The 20,464-nt window shown below is 34.1% G+C and overlaps 1 protein-coding gene across 1 annotated transcript in view; it reads left to right on the plus strand.

The window, feature by feature from the left end:
• Positions 1–20,464, plus strand: part of LOC129799813 (dynein beta chain, ciliary) — an 88,642-nt gene that overhangs the window by 1,630 nt on the left and 66,548 nt on the right. The window contains exons 2-4 of the mRNA XM_055844040.1: positions 12,529–12,795; positions 12,972–13,091; positions 16,023–17,167. Coding sequence (XP_055700015.1) covers positions 12,529–12,795; positions 12,972–13,091; positions 16,023–17,167 — 1,532 coding nt within the window. The remainder of the gene's footprint in view (positions 1–12,528; positions 12,796–12,971; positions 13,092–16,022; positions 17,168–20,464) is intronic.

The raw sequence follows: 20,464 nt of genomic DNA on the forward strand, positions 1-20,464 counted from the left end.
TAGTACATACACCGAGAAAAATGTGGATGGTAAAATTTACCATCCTCCATACAAAATTCTAATGGCCGGATAGTAAAAAAGTCACCCAGCAAACGCGATATTAAATTGGACTGTCAAAAATTGTAGAATCTATTGCATGGATAGTAAATTCTAATAGCCGGATGGTAAATTCTAATATCCCCGGATATTAGATTTTACTAGCCGGATGGTAAATTTTACTGACAGGATAGTAAATTTTACTAGCCGGATATTAGAATGAAAAATGTCGGAAAAATTTATTTTTCCTTATTTTCATTGATTTTTGGCCATTGTTTGAGGGCTTGGGGCCCTTCTTGGATGATATTCTCTGTATTTCAAGCCATTTTGGTGCGTGAAAATTGACGACTGCGCCGAGATTTGAACACGCGACCTTTGTGATGACAGTCCAGCATCTTCCAGCTGCGCCACGAATTGCTATAATGTATTCAAAGCATATCGGGAACCGTTGCATCGGCACCCACGATATTCCAAAGTGACATTCTAACAGCCGGATGGCAAATTTTACTGGCTTGGATAGTAATTTCAATCGAAATTACTATCCTCCGTTAAAATTTACTGTCTTCCAGTTAAATTTTAACATTTAATATGCGGCCAGTAAAATTTACTTCCCGAATATTAGAATCTAAGAGAGGTCAAAGTAAAATCTAAATGAGGATAGTAGATTTTACCATCCGGCTATTAGAATTTACTATCCATAGGATAGTACATTTTAAAATGTCAAGATGGTAGATTCTAAAGGAAAGTTTCTATGGAGGATGGTATTAGGTGAGATTCTTAACAATCTCACCTACTATAATCCTAACAAAATTTCATGTCCTCCGATCGCGCTCAAACTTGGCCAAAATGTGTTTCGCCACTTCCTGATCACGAATATATGGGGGGCTAAGTTACGTTCCCGGCCGGCCGGCCGGCCGGCCGTCCGGCCGGCCGTCCGGCCGCTCTTTGGAGCTTAATAGCTCCTAAACTAAAAAAGATATCGACTTGCGGTTTTCGGCAAAGATTATATATCGCATGAAAATTGCAACTTGGTGCATTGACCCCCCACCCCCCACCCCTCCTTCCGCCATTTTGAAGACCCCCCTTTTTTTGTTTTCTCAATAGCTCCGCCCCTATGGCATCGATCGGGCTCAAATTTTAGTATGTTATAGCTGGGCCTTAGATCTTTCCATCGATATCAAACTTAAGGTCCCCCGACCCCCCTGACCCGAGCTATAAGGGTCCAAAAAAAATTTCTTAAAATGGCCATAACTCCGGTTCTAATTGTCAGAATTTAAAAAATGAGGGCTTTTTGGAAAGCTCTCGTGAAATGCCACTTCCTCTTCTAATATCGCAAGTTCATAAAACCACCGCTGGGGTCGCTATTATTAAAAAGAAAATTTTTAAATCTTAAAAGTTAAATAACTCAAAAATTCCTTATGCAATCGGGCTGAAATTTTAGTATGTTGTAGCCGTTGATTATACCTATCAAACAAAAAAAACCTTAAGTCGATCCATAACCCCTGACCCGAGCTATAAGGGGTCAAAGTTCGAACATTGACCGGCATCTATCTCCGGTTCTAATTAACATAGCGGCCTAAATTTTACCCTTTTGGTTTCGTCTCGATGAGAACTTTCAGATGAAAGTTCAAAAAGTCACCACAGGTGGCGCTGTGATAGCGTCAAAATTCATAGAAATTCAAAGTCATTTTTCTCAAAAACGGCATTGTGCAAGTTAATGAAATTTTAGTATGTTGTAGTCCAGTCTAAGACGTTTCCAAAATGGTGCAAATGTGCGCTGTGGTTAAAACAGAACCGGAGATATGAGGGGTCAAAGTTCACAAAATTCAAAAAATCATATCTCCGGTTCTATGTGACCGATTTTGATGAATGAGGGTTTAAACGAAAGATCTCACCAAATGCTACAACTTTCTAGAATATTTGAACTTCGTGGGACCAACACCAGGGGCGCCACAGTCGAAAAACCAATTTCAATATCACATAACCTCAATTATCTCGACTGTCGCTGAACCGATTTTGATGATTACTTCGACATAATTGTAGAGGACATTTGTCTCTACATTTCGTCCATACATCATTTTCCGCTCAGACTACGCTATCACTCCGATTTTTCCGTTTAAGTGTGAAAAAATTGATTTTTCCCATAATAACGCTTTGAAATCACTCAGATGCCAATTTGACTGCCTCTACTCCACCAAGACACTTAAAATAGGGTTTTAAATGGAAAGTCCCACAAAAGACAACAATTCTTTGATATAGTTGAAGTTCAACAAATGACTACTTGGGGCACTCTGGATGAAAAGACGAGTTAAGAAACAAAAAATCTCGCTTATCTCGGCTTCTGAGTAATCGATGAGATCATGTTCTATAGGAAAATTATAGAGAACATTCTGGTCTACATTTCACCCATATAACACTTTTCTGTCAGTTCATCCAAATCCTTGATATTTTGGTTTAAATACAAAATTTGTATAATTTCACGAATTTGATTCAAGATAACTGAATGGCGTCCCCCAACTTCAGCTCTAAATCGAATTTGCATGCACTCCGAGTTAGCTCACGTTAAGAATCTCACCTACATAAGCCGGTTAGGATTATCTGTCCCTTTTCTACTATCTTTTGAGATAGTAGAATTTAAAGACACGATTTGTAGAAAATACCATCCAAATTTTTCTCGGTGTAGTTTAAGAAAATAGATTTTTTTCACTTTCTTATTAAGCCTAAAAAAATTCTAAAAGTTATTAATTTTACTGGTGTTGCCTGTTTCTACCACAAAATAATTCTAATTGTGGTCTTGTTTTGACTAAATGATGTGCTTTTTGCAGGAATTTTAAGACTAATCTGGAATAAAAATACAATATAGTTTTTTTTTTTTTTCAAAACGATATTGCTGGTTTGTGTCTCGGCTTACTATGGCAGTTTATTTACTTTACGCTTGAACACGAATTTAAAGGGCTAATCCGATAGTCGTCGGATGAGAGAGCGATGAAACGAAAGCATTTCCCACCAAAGAAGATAATTATTCTGGGCTGAAGCTTCTTCCACCGGACGACTAGCGGACTATCCTTTTGAATTAAGCTGTACATCGTGGCGGTTCCATTCTCTTTCCGATCACGAATTTGCTAAATCATAACGACCGTCGCTTGAGTTGACATGTGTCGAATTGACCGTACAGTACACTCTACAATTTTCACAAAAATGTACCTTTTTCAGGAATTATAGCAGTTAAGCCATATGGATAAGTCTTGGGTTTGAAGTCCGGATTGTTCAATGATTTTAGTTCATATAACTACGGGAAGACTTTCAGGCCTCGTACAAACTCTGCCTACGAACAGTTCATATTTCTCCCATGTTTCTTTAATGATTCTCACTGATTTTTAAAAGAAAATATGTGAGATAGAACTTGCTATTAAAATAAATTGCTATTAGGTCGAAGTAATTAAGGGAATATGGGAAAAATATAAAATGTTCGAGGTCAGAGTGGATGAAAAGCCTGAAAACGTTCTTCTACTACTTAAGGTAAAGTATCCTCGAGTGACCGCTTCCTCGTCTCGACCGATAGATTTATTTATTCAATTTATTTATATTTGCTATAACATTTTGCGTATGATCTATCATTAATAGGTCAATCATTCCAAGAATAATACGAACCAGTGACAAATTCATAGAAATTGACGAAATTGACCATTAAATATTCAAAAATTGACCCACGCATCGGTCGAGTCGAGGGATTCGGTCGAGTGAGGATACTTTACCTTACTTACTTAACCTGCGCTACAATCAATTGCTGGTCTTGGCCTGACTCGGGACTCGTCGGTGCTCGATCATGTTATACATGCTTTAGACTTAAGACTTAGCCATATGGCTTAAGTTTTCTATTTTATATCGGACGAGATTTTCTGAAAAATTTTGACTTTACGTCCTGCTTTACACCGTCAGCCCTTCGGAGACTGGGTTGGCTTTGTTTCCTAGAAGCATAGAGTCTGGCCCTACAGACTTTTCAGGCTGGGTCGTCCTCCTCCTTGCAAACCTAATGTCCAGATCACTGGAGTTTATTGAGGCGGGTCCCGGTCAAAATCCCAAAAACCAAAATTCCGAAAGCTAAAATCCCGAATTCTTAAAAGTATTATAGCTACTCCCACGACTGAAGTCGCGCTAGCTGAAGGCAAAGGGAAATCTTCTGTGTCTTGGAAAATTATTCTAAATATTTTCCCCCATATAATTTCATTCCTTTCAGGATTTTGAACATTCGGGATTTTGGCGTTCGGGATTTTGGCTTTCGGGATTTTGGCTTTCGAGATTTTGGCTGCCATCGATTGAGGCGTATTTCCTTGACGATAGTGATATACTGATAGCGCCAATATAACTCATTGTTATACAGGCTCCGGAATCGACCTTCCTTATGCCCTAGACACACTTACGCCTTAAGCCGAGAGACTACTTAGTGAAAAATGATGGAAATGTAGTTTAACCATTAATTCTAACATATTTACGCTAAGCCGTATCTCGGCTAATCCTCATATCTGTTAATGCTCTTACATACGAGGCCAAAAATCCATCGCAGAATTATCCTCTTTAACGCGGCCAAGCATTCGATTATGCTTGCTGAGGATCCACATTTCAGACGAATATTGGTCGGATCATAGTCCCTATACAGTATTAGCTTAGTCTTTATGCTTAAAGCGGTCTTCAGACTAGTGGTTTCCACCAGTTCCCGAAGGTCTCCAATTCCTAAATATTGAGCAATTTATAGCTTTTTGAGAGCCGAATAGGTTAATTATCTTTAATAATCCAATCTTAAGTTAATTTTTTCCAAAAAATTGTGATAACTCTTGATAGATTGAAATAGCCTTTCTATAAGATAGACCTGAGTGGACTCTGTTAAGATATTGTTGCCGGCTGTAATTATTGACCTCCGTAAAAAATCTTACTATTTTGCAAAATGCACTTTAATGGAAATTCTCATTTCTGAGTGAAAATCTTCCTGTCCATAATACCCCGTCTTATCTCTAATTTACACGCTGTTGAAAATTTAAATTAATTAGACCCCAGATTGCAATAAAACATTCTCCTGTATGTTCTGTGGCCATTTCAGTATTCTGAGAATAATTTTGTTGATGTTCTGAAAAGTGAAGGCAAATTTTGCATAAAACAACAAATTTTCCATGTTTATGAGTTATTGGTAGTCGATCAACACTCTGGTGAGAAGCATTTGATGATAATGGGACTCGTGATTGAAGTTTCAAATCAACCCTCGTCAATGTCAAATTGTTTTAAAGGCTCTAAATTAATTATGATGGATTAACCTAATTTTGTGTTAATGTATACATAAATTGTCCAGGGAGAGTATATCTATCAAATGCATTCTATGTAGTCTGGGTTATAGTATTTTAGATAGAATGTATAAAAACAGTTTAATAGTAAGTAAACAATATTAAAATGTCCACTTTTATTATAATTCATTCAAAGTGTACATATTTCTATTATCGGGCGAAGTTTCGCTGTTGATATAATTATTGTTAGTGTTGATATAATCGATTTATAACCGCTTAGAACCGGTTCTTAATTATCAGGAATTACAATACCTTTCCAATAAACTCTAACTTTTCCAAATCCGTTGATAGCTAAATTTTCTGCAGTCTTTTAAAGTTTAAAATTCAGAACCTGTTTTAAGATATATTTTTTTAAGACATTTAATTCTAAAAGTCTCTTAGTTGATCAAGGCGATTTTTCGACATCACTAATTCAATTTGCATATGATTTCTTATTTAGGATCTGTAAATTAGTAGACAAAGAAGTATACTAGGTCGGTAAAACGTACCACTAATTTGCATGTTCTAAACGTGCAACTAACTTTATAATATTTGCTTTAATATGAGATTAAACATAAGTTTCTAAAATCAAACCCATAAGTTTCTAAAATCAAAATCATAAGTTTCTAAAATCAAAACCATAAGTTTCTAAAATCAAAACCATGATACTCTAAAATCAAAACCATAAGTTTCTAAAATCAAAACCATAAGTTTCTAAAAACAAAACCATAAGTTTCTAAAATCAAAACCACAATGCTCTAAAATCAAAACCACGGTGCTCTAAAATCAAAACCATGAGACTCTAAAATCAAAACCGTAATACTCTAAACTCAAAAACCATGAGACTCTAAAATCAAACCCATATGTTTCTAAAATCAAAACCATAAGTTTCTAAAATCAAAACCATGATACTCTAAAATCAAAACCATAAGTTTCTAAAATCAAACCCATAAGTTTCTAAAATCAAAACCATGATACTCTAAAATCAAAACCATAAGTTTCTAGAATCAAACCCATAAGTTTCTAAAATCAAACCCATAAGTTTCTAAAATCAAACCCATAAGTTTCTAAAATCAAAACCAAAAGTTTCTAAAATCAAAACCATAAGTTTCTAAAATCAAAACCACAATGCTCTAAAATCGAAACCACGATACTCTAAAATCAAAACCACGATACTCTAAAATCAAACCCATAAGTTTCTAAAATCAAAACCACAATACTCTAAAATCAAGACCATAATAGTATAATAGAATTCAAAACCACTATACTCTTATTTCGAAACGATGATTTCGCTAAGATCAAAACCAAAATAGTCTTAACTCGAAACCTCTATACTCTAAAATCAAAACCATGACCTTCTAACTTTAAAACTTCTGTATGCTCTATCAGTGTTCAAAACTACGATTCTCTAAAATCAAACCCACTGTTCTCCTATTATTAAGCACAATTTATTCTATTTTTTAAACTATCATACTCTTTTAGAGAAATTCAAGCGCAAAATATCTCAATTATAGGGGAAAATAGTTTGAAATTCTTGTACTCTTGATTCAAAACCACGTTTCTTAATTTTTTCTAACTCAAAATTTTTCTCTGTGTACGGATGTCAAGCTTAATTATTATGGGTTATGTACACATAAGACCTTCCAAGTGACCAGTAGAACTCAGCAAATCAATATCTATATGAATGCAATTTGGGTTATGTGCACATTTATGCTAATATACATCACTTGACGTGACTTTCAATTTCAAAAGTAGTATAGACGGCTATCTAAAATTAAATCAAGACAGAATCATATTTTAGAGTGTGTTGTAGAAGAGAAGAACAGACATTCTTAGTGGTTAGCAACAATGATTTAATGTTGGTGAAAAATACAATGACCTATATTATGGTATAAATTGATCTTTTGATGGCAAATATTATTCATGAGATGTCCTCAATCATTTGTCATCCTTAAAACCAAACTTTTTTTTGTATATTTTCTGTATTCTACATAGTTTATAGGACAAATTGCCATATTAAAATATTAAATAACAACAAAATTAGTAAATAGCTTTATTGACTCTTCAGTGACCCTCCAGCAAATTCATATAAGTTAACATTAATGGATATACTTCATAGAGATACCTAATTATAAATTTTCCATCTCCTTAATCTATTTGAAGTGTACATTCGTGCTAAAAAGCAATTTGGGGATTTGATGATTAAGTTTCATGAATTATTTCAAAGTTTTAAATTATTTTTCACCATATAGGAGCTTGTATAGAGGCACAATCTTCTTACCACCGAGGAATGAAATTTCTCAATTTATGTTTTGTTTTAAAGTGGCGACAGAAACTCTTAGGTAGATTAAATAAATGACTCTGTTTCTCTTCAAAAACTTTCGTGCTTTACCACAAAATATTTTCAAGTCTCGTTGACTCGAAACATTTTACTAGTGCGACATTACAAGGTACTCAGCTCTGAATGATATTGTTGCACATTTTGCAAAAACATGAAACAGATGCTTTAAAAAACTAATGAATGCAATGAATGCTTTTAAACTTTACTGCAAAATTTACTAAAAATTGTCAGAATTCTGTTGAAAAGGACAATTTAAATTCTGTTGCACTTTTAAAAGTAAAAATTTCTTTCTGTATTAAAAAAAAGCATTTTATTCTCCATATTTTCTTGTAAAAGACTTTACATAAAAATATTATTATGTCCCTTGAAAATTTTGAAATGAAATGATTTTAATTCAACTGATGGGATAAATCATTAAAAAGCTTAAATAATGAGAGTATATTAAAGAATAAGTAAATTTTAGTATCTTGATGCAAGTACCTGTGGTTTATTAGCACATTAAGACTTCTTTTACAATAGTATAATTTCATGTATAATATTTTAAACAAATTACATATAGCCCACAATACGTCTAAAAGACAGTCCTAGGTTCTACAGCATTTTCATTCCGGAATCTTGTTCATTTGCCTCGGTCAAGGTCTCAGTAATAATTGAATAAGTTCTATAATCCTTTTTATGTCTAACATTTTAAAGCAACAAATAGAAAACCTGTAAAACATAATACTTCGTACACAAAAACAAAATTGTGTCAGTAAAATTGTATGAATAAAAATTTACATTAATTTCACTTTCTTTTTTTTCCAAATTTAAACAAATCGGTTAAGAAATAGGCTCTTCAAAGTAATCCAACTTTGACCTTCAAACATTCAATTTCGAATATTTTAGCAGTCGTAGGTGTTAATGTGTAAGTAGGGCACTTTTGAAATAGGACACTTTTGAAATCGAGGTTTTGTCCTTTTTTTTAATTGCACTAGACTTTAACTCCACAAACCAGTCCCTATATACCAGAGCCTGTCAATATATTTTCGAAAATTTTGACTTAGAATTGGGTAAATTTTCTATTAGGGGGAACTGGGGCAGTAGTAAACTGGGGTAGTTGTAAACATTGTGTAAACACTGTGATTTTTTCATTAATTTTAAAACTCCAGAGGATAAAACCCATAAGCATTCATAGATACCATGGGGATGTATGTCCACAGAAGAATTGGTCAATAAAATCCTAATACTTTAAAAATAAAAATCATTCTTCCCGAAAATGTTGATATTTCAATTATTTTGGTCATTTGGTTTCCACCTGGAAATTAAAAACTGTGTAAAATAATCGAAATGTAGCAATACCAGTTCTTTCCTACATCTTTTAGGATTATATTTATGGATTTACTAGACAAATTGAGATTCTCATTATTTCAAAAGAATTAATAATTGGTCAGAAAACAGCATTTGGGGTAGATGTAAACAGGCAATTTCAATTTCACAAAATGAGTAGGTAAAAAGGTAAAAGAGCGGGAAATTGACCTTCATGCGAAATATCTATAATTCATAGATTACGAAAAAAATTGGTGGCACTGTGTTCAATAAAAAGTTACATGATGTCAAAATATGGGGAAAATCCATTGAAAAATGTCTTTGATATGCATGCTTTTAGTTTTTTTGCTATTTTAATTATTCTTTGTAAAAAGTGTCGTGATTTTTTGAAAAATATACAGTTTTTATATATCTCTTAAGTAATCAAAATAATCGAAAGTGGTGCAAAGTTAATTTCAAGGGTGGGAAAAAAGGTGTTTACATCCTCCCCAGAAAGTGTTTACTTCTACCCCAGGTATTTTGTGAAAAGAGAAAAATGCACAGTGACACAAATTTCATTTTTATGGAAAACTCAATTGTTTTCCAGCATCCGCATTACCGTCGACGAATTGCCTATACCCAAGGGTAAAACATGAGCTAAGAAAGATTTTCCAAAAAATCACGGTGTCCTTGGAAAATCACCTCAAATTCGCATCTATCGAAAATGGTTACATGTGCCCCAGTCTCCCCTATATTCTGACAAAATCAATAAAATTTCTCGCTATATTAGAATTTTCATTCCTTAGAAAACTATGCTAAACTACTAGTCTGTAAACAGCTCTATAAAAGCAAATATACCAGACAATTATGCAAAAAACTCAACTTCTTTATAGTCATTAGAGGAGAGATGGAACACATTTTTTCTATTCAATATTGTAGACGTATTTTTAAAACGACAAAGACGAATTTCACTGGATTGTCATTTGAAGACTGTAGATTTAAGATATCGATATTGGAAAAGGCTAGATGAAAATAGCGACTTCGAAAAATTAGATTTAAAAAAAAAATGCATTTTGAGGTACTGCAAAAAAAGTGCGAGTGAGATGGAACACCCCTAATTTTATCAAAACATTTTTATTTTATTTTATTAATTTAGAATAGAAGGGAATCGTTTTTACATAAGAATGCAATTTCATTGAATTTATTCAAGTTTATTTTAATTTTTCAGTATAAATTATTTATTTGGTGGAAAATGTAGCTCATCTACTTCGATGACAATTCCACTGTGAGTGTATATCAAGTCAGTCTTACAAGAAATTTAGGGATAATTGGGGATAATAATATCTGAGATTGACTTGAAAAGATTTTGAACAACACTAACCAAAATTTACCCCGGAAGTATTGCCAAAAACTTTTGTTTTCCATCTATCCTCAACCTTCAAATACACGTATTCTTATGGAGAAATAAAAAAAATTACTAGAAAATTAATTTTCTCAATTGTAATATTATCTTTTTTTAATTCAACTTCCGAGAAGTATATCATTATTTGGTACTATTTGTTTTTACGGACAAAAACCAAAATGTTTATAAATTATTTCAAGAATTTCGAGAATTTTGGATTTAACTGAGCAAAGTAGTTTACTTTACTTTGCTTATAAATATCATATTATAGGTCTTTTAAAAAGTAATATACACCTAGAAAATTATAATGGACTTTAAATGGTCTTCAGACTAGAGATTTACTATTCTTCCTGAAGATTTCAAAATCCTAAACAGCAACCAATATGCTTTTTCAGTATCTAATAGGTCACTTGCGCTTAATAATTTAAACCTAAGTTATTTATTCTAATAAATCTGGATTGATGAAAATTTAGAATTGTTATACAGGCTTCAGATCTAAGGCTTAGTCATATAGCTTAACCTTCCTAATTTCTTATCAATCAAGTTTTTTTTTGAAAAATTATCATTTGAGATTGGATAATATGGGCAAGTGATCCATTAAATTTTGAAAAACCACTGAAATATATTGCTATTTTGAATTTTGAGATCACCGGTAACTGGGCTTAGCCTTAGGTCTGAGGCCGATATTACACCATGTGGCTAAGTCTCAGTTCTGAAGCCTTATTACGCACGTACATTTTTAAATGCCTTTTCTCAGGTTTGTAAGGGCCTTGACAGACCTGAGGATTAGCCGAGAGACGGCTTAGCGTAATTATACTCGACATAATGGTTAAACTTCATTTGCATCATTTTCCACTAAGTCGTCTCTCGGCTTAAGTCGTAGGTGTGTCTAGGGCATAGGAGTTCATTTCAAGCAACTCCTTTGCATTTATTGGTTGAGATATTGTACAATCTCAGCTCCTGTGGTCCGTTTTGAGTTTATTTTACTACACAGAAAAAATACTTTGTAAAATTGTTCGTAAATGTTTGTAAATTTCTCCTGGAGACTTACGAAGTGCTCGAAAATCTCATAACTCACAAAAATATTCGTTAAAGTTTATATTTTTTTCACAAACTTTGTTCGGAACATGATCATTTGATGAACATTTTTTGTTCTTTTCCAAACATTTGTTCGTAGATTACTAATGACAAAATTTTACGAACATTTACGAATAAATGTTTGTAAAAAAAACAGAGCATGGTCCTTAAGTGATCATGTTACGAACAATATTTGTATATGAAATTACGTACTTTTACGAACTTTTTATTGGGTTCCACGATTTACGAACATTTCGTAAGTCCTCTGTAGGAAATCACAAATACAAACAATTTTATGATTTTTTTTTTCTGTGTATGGTAAATAAATGTGTCATATATTAAAGCTTTATGTAAATCAATAATTTTATCTGTAAGCTTATATAAAAGAGTTTATGCCCTGAATATCTCCAGAGAGAAAATATATTTTTCACATGCAAATGAAAAGGATTTTCTATTGAATAGAAGATTTTTCTATATAGAATAGAGGAAGAGCACAATGCACACATTAAAAGGTAGTTTTTTTTTTCTGTGTCATACTTTTGCACAAATTTGACACAAGGACGATGGTAATGTAATTTCATCTTGAACAGAAAATTCCTTAAATAACTTTGTTCACCACGAGCAATAAAAAAAAGCTGCTCTTCAGGAAGTCACAAATGTGGCTGAAAATAATGAAGGACATAATTCTTTAAGTGCTTTCCTTCAAAAGCATCTTTTTTGCCTTTTCTTTCACTTGTACCATCGATTTGTGCTTTTAATTGACTTCGCGAACTTCCCTTTTAAGATGCTTTTCCTCCTGAATGACCTGGAAAAACGTTGCATATGGTGAAAAATATTGGCTAGACTGAGTAATGAATTGTAAGTCTGATGGATGGAATGGCTAAAGTGAAGTACTTCCAAGCACTTTCCATTAATTAAATCTCAATGTTAAGTATTAGGGTACCGCGTACTTTAATGGCAAAAAACAAAGCAAAGTTCTGAAGTTCTAATGATTAAGATCTTCCATCGATAAGCGACTTTTACCTCTGTTACCAATATAAATACTTAGTCTTGATGATTTATGAAAAAACTTGCAGAGTCTCCATTTATTCATGGGAGGTGCTCCGGCAGGACCAGCAGGGACTGGAAAGACTGAAACAACTAAGGATCTTGGACGTGCTCTGGGCATAATGGTGTATGTGTTTAATTGCTCGGAACAAATGGATTATAAATCTTGTGGGAACATCTACAAAGGTCTGGCACAAACTGGTGCTTTTGGATGTTTCGATGAGTTCAATCGAATATCCGTGGAAGTCCTCTCTGTTGTAGCAATTCAGGTGAAATCCATCTTGGACGCCTTAAAGGTAAGAAAAATAAAATAAACTTACGAAGCAAAAATAGATTCAACTTTTTTTTTGCTTCCTCCTATTTACCCTTATCCATGCCCCATTCCCACTTCTGAAATGTTGTAGAAAGAAGAAAAGCAAAAGTAACTTATCCTTTTCTCTATCCATTGACATTCTTCTGGTGCTCTCTGCAGGTTGGCAGGACGTCGTTCAATTTCTTGGGAGAAAGAATAAAATTGGTACCAACTGTTGGAATTTTCATCACAATGAATCCTGGCTATGCTGGTCGAACTGAACTACCGGAAAATTTAAAGGTCTGACCTAGATTACCTAGTATATCTTATAACTTCTCATTTTATCCTGTTTTAGTTCTTGAAATTCGAGTACAAACACATATTTTACCGTACTTTCAACAAAATGGAATTTTGCAAATGCAATTTGTGTTATGTGATAGCCTCTGCAAAGCTACATAATGTACAAATGAATATTTTAACAAAATAGTACATATGGCAGTACATGCCTAGGTTTTTCGGAATTTCTTCCAGATGTGCTTTAATTATAAAAACCAATTTTCGTGCAACATAAGCTCAAACATCTCAAGTTCGACTAAGATAGTATCTTTTGCAGCACTGTCGAGGACATTTCGTTGTACCTTATTTCCATTTTACAAGTTTATTAAAAGCATAAAGTTTTGACTAAGTTTTCATTTTCGTACAGATGAACATATTTAATACAAATTGGTCGCACCAAGGGAAGACTATTTAACAAAATCAACAAAATAAAATAATAAACAAAATAGAGCTGATTATTGTTAGTACATTATGTATAATAGATATTAAGACAATAATTTGTTCATCGCAGAAAGGCGCAAAAAATTAAATGAAAATTTGATTTTAGCGTCCACCGTCAGCTTAGCGGTGATAGTCAACCTCTTCACTGAAGAGTAAATTTAGGGTGTTATGTACAGAAAGCAGCTTCCCTATTCATAAAAATTTTATAAATAAATTTTTTGTTATTAAAATATCCATCAAAAGAAGAATTTTGAATTAATAAATAACATTTGGGGTTCAATACCATTTAGGTTCAACTAGAAGAGAATTTTATACTAAAGAGAATAAGTCTTTATTAATTTCATTCGGTCCATATATTTTTTCTAAGTCTTTTCCGCCAATTCGAAGAAATTGTGAAAACGAGAAGTAGCCTTGGAAATAGCACAGAAACACACTTCAAAACTTGCAAATCTGTACGTGTTCTTTACTTTCTTTCCTGTATCTTCAGAAATATTTCGAATTGAGTTATGAAATTCTTGTGGTATATTCTTAGATAGTCCGCCAATTGATTTAGACAATAAAATATGTAGGTCACTTTTATCTTTGTAATGCAGGCTGCTCCCTTAACTTAATCAACACTCAACGGAGCTTTCGGAAGTCATTCACTGAATGTGCACATAGGTTTTTCTAAATTCAACAATTAATAAAGTTGCTAGTTTCTGTGCATTGCACTTTAGAGCTAGATTTGGAATTCTGAACAACTCGAATTTTCCAGAAAATCAATTTCAAGTCCAAGGAGCTCTCTCAAAGAATGGATACGAAAACAATTGCATAATTTTAGAAATACAGATACGATTCTGGGAGTAGGATTAAATCTTTTAACTCCTCACAACCACCTCAGTATAGATTCACAATCGAAGGGACTACGACAAGATATATTCTTAGGTTCAGGAACAATATCACATTTTTTTCTTGTAGACTTTTATTTACTGTACATGCTTTACTTTTATTCCCGTTAATGGATCACTTAATAGAACGGGAATTGAGAAGTTTCATACCCCCCTCCTCTTCATAACGATCATTCTCCAGCAAATCGAAAAAGATTTCCAGGGTTTTAATTACCCAAAATCCAAACTGACAAGTGAAACATTTCGCTCCCTTATAATTGCAATTGCATATACGTTACTCGAATGAATTATAACCCAAGAGGGAAAAATTGCCTTTTTTGCTGAAAATCGCATATAGAATCACGCAACAATATACCAAAATTTCATAATAATTTCTAAATTTTTACTAGATTTTCAAAGTTCAAACTTTCAAAATAGTTTATCAAGTATTTCACGTTGTCCTGAATAACAAATTGTACCCTATACTACTATTAAATTTTCTATTAATAATACGGTGCAGCGCAAGAAGAATATCTTTGATAATACCCATAAAATTTGATAGAGGATCCTATAGGGATCTTAAATGTGAAATCCATTCGTCGTGGTTTACGTCTTGAGGAAAGTGGGGCACTTTTAAATTGAAGCTCTAAAATTTTACATTTTCTTCTATTTATAAAAGAAGCTGTGACTTTGAATTTCATGTCCCAAATGCTACAAAATAGGGTGCCAATAAGTCACGATACGAGTTCTAGTGCCAATGTGCATTCCTTTAAATCTAATTAAGGTATTTTAAAATTACATCTTTGATTTTAAGTACAGAAATTAAATTCTTTTAAGTTAAAAAGACAGATACTTTTTATCCTTTAAAACTTTGATGTTCATGTATTCATATCAAGGTACTATGATTATACTAAGTAAAAGTACATTTTTCTTAAAATATTTTTTGAAAATGTACGTACAAAAATCCTCAAAAAAAAATCCTCAAAATAGAAAGGGATGTGTTTATTTCGAATTAGTAGTGGTTGCCTCAGTATTCTTTATAAGGCAAGCTACAACATCCCACTATCTAATGCAATGTCTAGCTAATTCTACCTCGGTCTCCTCTACCGGGAATCAGCATAGGTCTTAAGTCTTAAGGCTTGGTCATAATGTTTATCTTCTCTAATTCTTTATCAGTGAAGATTTTTGGTAAAATTTTGACTTAAGGATTGGGTATTAAAGGAAAATTATTCACTTAGTTTCTGAAAACCCAATTGGTTTTTATTTGAGATTTTGAAGCCTAAAGACCGCTTTATCTTTCTTTTGGAGTCTGACGGAAAACTTTATGCTCTCAATTCCTTCGTCAGTAGGATATATTCCTCTTTCAAATTCAAAGAATCTGGTTTTTCTCCAAAGCTTTCAACCCTTGGTATGGGTCTTCTGCAGTGGATCAATTTAGAAACTTTTGAAAATTTGAAAAACGTCTAACGTCTGATTAATATCTACTACACATCGCCACACTCGCTCTAAACTTTCCCGAGGATATTCACTATTTTATTAATTTCTACTACTTTAGTTGATTTTTGAAATGTATTTTTTGCATACTTAGGCCCTTTTCAGACCTTGCTCAATGATAGTGCCAGACATTGAGTTGATCTGCGAGATTCTTCTAGTAGCTGAAGGTTTTCAGAATGCCAGGGCTCTTGCCAGAAAATTTATCAGTCTGTACTCCATGTGCCGGGAACTTCTGTCAAAACAAGACCACTACGACTGGGGCTTGAGGGCTGTAAAATCAGTCCTCATAGTGGCAGGATCCCTAAAACGTGCTGACCCTGCAAGATCCGAAGATGAAGTTCTAATGAGAGCTTTGAGAGACTTTAACACTCCCAAAATCACTATAGACGACACTCCAGTGTTTCTGGGATTGATTGGGGATTTATTTCCTGCCCTTGACGTTCCCCGTCAGAGGAATACTAAGCTAGAGGAAGTGGTGAGGGAGGCGGCTATTGACCTCAACCTTCAGCCTGAGCGAAGTTTTGTGCAGAAAGTGATAGAGTTGGAGGAAATCCTCGAGATTCGTCATTCTGTGTTCATTATTGGGGCGGCTGGTGTGGGAAAATCATGCGTGTGGAAGACACTTTTCCAGACGTATCAGAAACTAGGAAAGGATCCCATGTACAGTGACTTGAATCCCAAAGCAGTGACAAATGATGAACTCTTTGGTGTAGTTCATGGGGTAACGCGTGAATGGCAGGATGGATTGTTCTCCATCATTATGCGTGATCAGGCGTATGCGTCAAATGTTGGCCCGAAGTGGATTGTTGCTGATGGTGACATCGATCCAATGTGGATTGAGAGTCTTAACACCGTGATGGATGACAATAAAGTGCTTACATTGGCAAACAACGAACGTATTCCACTCACACCATCGATGAGATTGGTGTTTGAAATTGGTCATCTACGGGCAGCGACACCAGCAACAGTATCCCGTGCTGGTATTCTCTACATAAACAATCAGGATGTTGGCTATCAACCTCTGATACTGTCATGGATAGAGGGACGCAAGAGTGATGGGGAGAAAATCATCTTGAATCACTTGTTCAACAAATATGTTCCAGTCATCCTCGAAGCCATTCACACAAAATTTACCACCATTATTCCACTTGTGGATGTCGCCCTTGTGAGGACAACTTGCAGCCTTCTCGATAGTCTCCTCACACCCGAAAATGTTCCACCAAACAGCTCTAACGAGTGGTAAGATATTGCTTAAGAAATACCCCAATTTTCCATGAAATTGCCCCAAGAGACCAATTAGTGAATTGCATAAATCTCCCTAAACTTAACCCCTCTTACAAAACTCAATTGTCTTTCTCTGTGAAAAGTTATCCAGACATGATGGCAACCATCCAGTCACATACCCCAAGACGACGATTTTAGAATTTTCATCCCCTTCAGACTGTATTCCCCAACTTTAAAGCAATTTAATTTTTCATTCAATGAATTTTTACAAGAACTATCTCTGAGTCAAGATTATTTGATTAAAGTACGTCCAAATAAGAGATTTGCATTAGTTTTCAATTACCGAACTTTTGAGTTACTTTCTCACATCTTAGTTCAAATACCTTTGTCTGGTTGGACACTTTCCAGAATATTTCTACTTTTATTTTGAATTGTCTCTGGATTTACAAAATTTGCCAAAGAATTTTTATTGAATAATGCCTATAAGAATGAGATTATATTAGGTCAAATTTTTCATTTTTGTATGGGCATGAATTGAGTGCAAATTTTAATGTTACTTGGAATACTTGGAATATCTTGGTTTTTACATAGAATTTTTGACATGAGCTGAACATGACCGTGCCATTGATGTTGTGATCTCTCAACACAAAGAAGCAACTCCTCGACTCTTAGCTCCTCGCGAACGACTACGTTCCACACTTGACCTCGATGAATGATTCCTTTAACCACTCGGAGGTACTTCATTTTGGCAGCTTGTACTCGCAATCTTACTTTTTCGGTCAATAACCGAATCCGAAGAATAGGAATCCACACATCTTTGAAAAAACCGATAATTTATGCGAATAACTAAACGTGGCCTTCCTCACTATGCTTCTGCCAAGCATCTCTCATTACTGCAGAAGTCTGACCGATCCGCGGCGAGAGTTCTAAGTCCATCTTACCATTAACCACCTATCATAAAATAATCGATTTTATGATCTACCCTAGGTGTTCGTGACTTTATCCCCTGGTGTTCGTCAGCATTTTAATAAGTCTTGATTGGTCGGATTTTTAAAAATTGCCCTTAAGTGTTAGAATTAAAGAAAGCATACGAACAGAAATTGAGCAGTTACCTATATCTATTCGCAATACCCAGCGCACAATACCTTTTGTTTGTAAACATGTTTTCAAAATTTTATATGAGAGAGAGCGAGAAGACTAGATCTACATTTCATTCATTCTCATAGAAAATTTTGAAAACATATTTACAAAAAAAAAGTTATTGTGCGTTGGTCGTAAATCTATTCCCAACGAATTGTACACGTTTGCAAAACATCCTGGCAGTTATAAACGTTACTATTCAAATTCGTTCATTGTCTTTTGGATCTTTGTCACTATACCTGTGAGTTGGAGAGTCTTAAGGGTCAGCCCAGTCTAAAACGTCAGAGAAATAGGACATATGGACTTGAGTCTCTCGGGAGAATATAACTGGGTGCTAGAAGATGTGGCGGTTACTTGCCTTAGAAAAGTCAATTCCTTTTCAATCTTTCCAACGTAAAAATCCGACCTGTGATTTACACATGGTACATTAATACGATGTCCCTTTTCAAGGCCGGGGAACTACCAACAATCTCTTCAGTAGGGGAGATTGGGGCAAAAAGTAGCAAATCGAAAATTTCAAAATTCAATATCTTCCAAGATAAAAGAAACAGCGGCTTAATTTTTTTTTCCATAGATAGCCTCCATAGACCTTCTTCGATGTCGCATGTTTCTTAGAATTCGAACAAGGAATTCAGAAAATAAAAGAATATTAAAAATTTTTAGCCCTATTTTTAAAATATTTTCCTTGAAAAATATATCAATTATTACCTACTTATTACTCAAAATTTATGCACTAATGAATATTTCCTAAATGATTTGTGTTCTTTGAATACGAAGCCGCTATCTATTTTAGAATTTTACAAAGATTCTTCTCTCAAGAAATATTTTTATTAAGAACGACCACTTGGGGTAAAAAGTAACAAAAGACATAGAGCAAAAAGTAAGAAAAACCGAAACAATTTATAATGTCTCACGGCAAAAAAAACGTCATTACCATGTCTCTCCGCTTGTTGTCAAACTATTTGCAGTCTTTTGTGCGTTTTTTTTTTATTATAAAATATCTTGAAAAGCGCTTTTATCGTTCAAATAAAGAAAACAGTGTTTTACAAAGGCGTAGATGAATAAATTTCCTATGAAAATATATTATCTAGGCATTTTTTCAAATTTACGGAATCTTGTAACAAAGCGAATCAAAATTAGATAATATCCCATGCCTGATACTATTTGCCCCAGCATTTTTGAGAAAGGTCACAAAATTACCTTTTAGGAAACGGCTCGATAAATATGTTTCCTTACAAAATAGAGGAAATGACTTTCACAAAGTTGTAGAGCGGTAAATTTCCTATAAAATTGCGATAATTAGAAATTTCTGGGGCGTTCGAGTAGTTTGTAAAAAAATAAAATATCCGTTTTATGACTTTTTGCCCCAGTCTTCCCTACTAACTGAGGAGTGTCAACTTCCTAAAAAAATTCAGTATCTTCGGGTATATAAAGGCTTCTAGTTCTTTTTATCATTTTCTTAGGCATCCGCTCTCTCTTGTTCCTTTAGAGCCAAAGCTTGGAAGGACTTATTCCTAGCATAAATTCGATCATTGATATCCACCTTGATACTGTGCTAAAGCTTATTTTCGAACTTATGTCATTATTAAAATAAAACCTATACATCGATACTAATCGTCACAGGTTCACTTAGCTTTACACTATCAGGTAATTACAGCTCTTGACCAGCTTCGGCATGCCTCAGAATATCCTACTAATTCAAGCTTTTTTACGCGAAAGTTTACAAATCTGCACCTTTAATAAATTGGCCACGTGGCCAAAACCGTCGGTACATCGAAAGCTAGGTCAGCCTCATCTCTTTAAAGCATTATGGTCTATTGTTATAGACTTTCAGAACTGGGTCATCCTTATTCTTCCATACCAGATCCATAGAACAACCAGCTTGCCAGAACCAATTTAATCACAATATTCGGCTAATTATATATTTTATGATGACCTTAGGGACCAAATAGACTCAGATTAATCCTCTAGAATATTTAACCTTTAAAATTATGCAGTATAGAATTAATTAAAGAAATTTATGCAAAGGACCTCTAATCTATGATCTTCAGCCCTCAGCATATGGCTGTTTGGGATAAACCTTTACTACCAAATTCGGGCCCATATGGCACTGCTCTTTAACTTTATGATTATAGAGGCTTACGAATCGTTTTCCCCAACATATGAAACCAA

Source organism: Phlebotomus papatasi, chromosome 1, assembly GCF_024763615.1.
Source record: "Phlebotomus papatasi isolate M1 chromosome 1, Ppap_2.1, whole genome shotgun sequence".
NCBI classification, from domain to species: Eukaryota; Metazoa; Arthropoda; class Insecta; order Diptera; family Psychodidae; genus Phlebotomus; species Phlebotomus papatasi.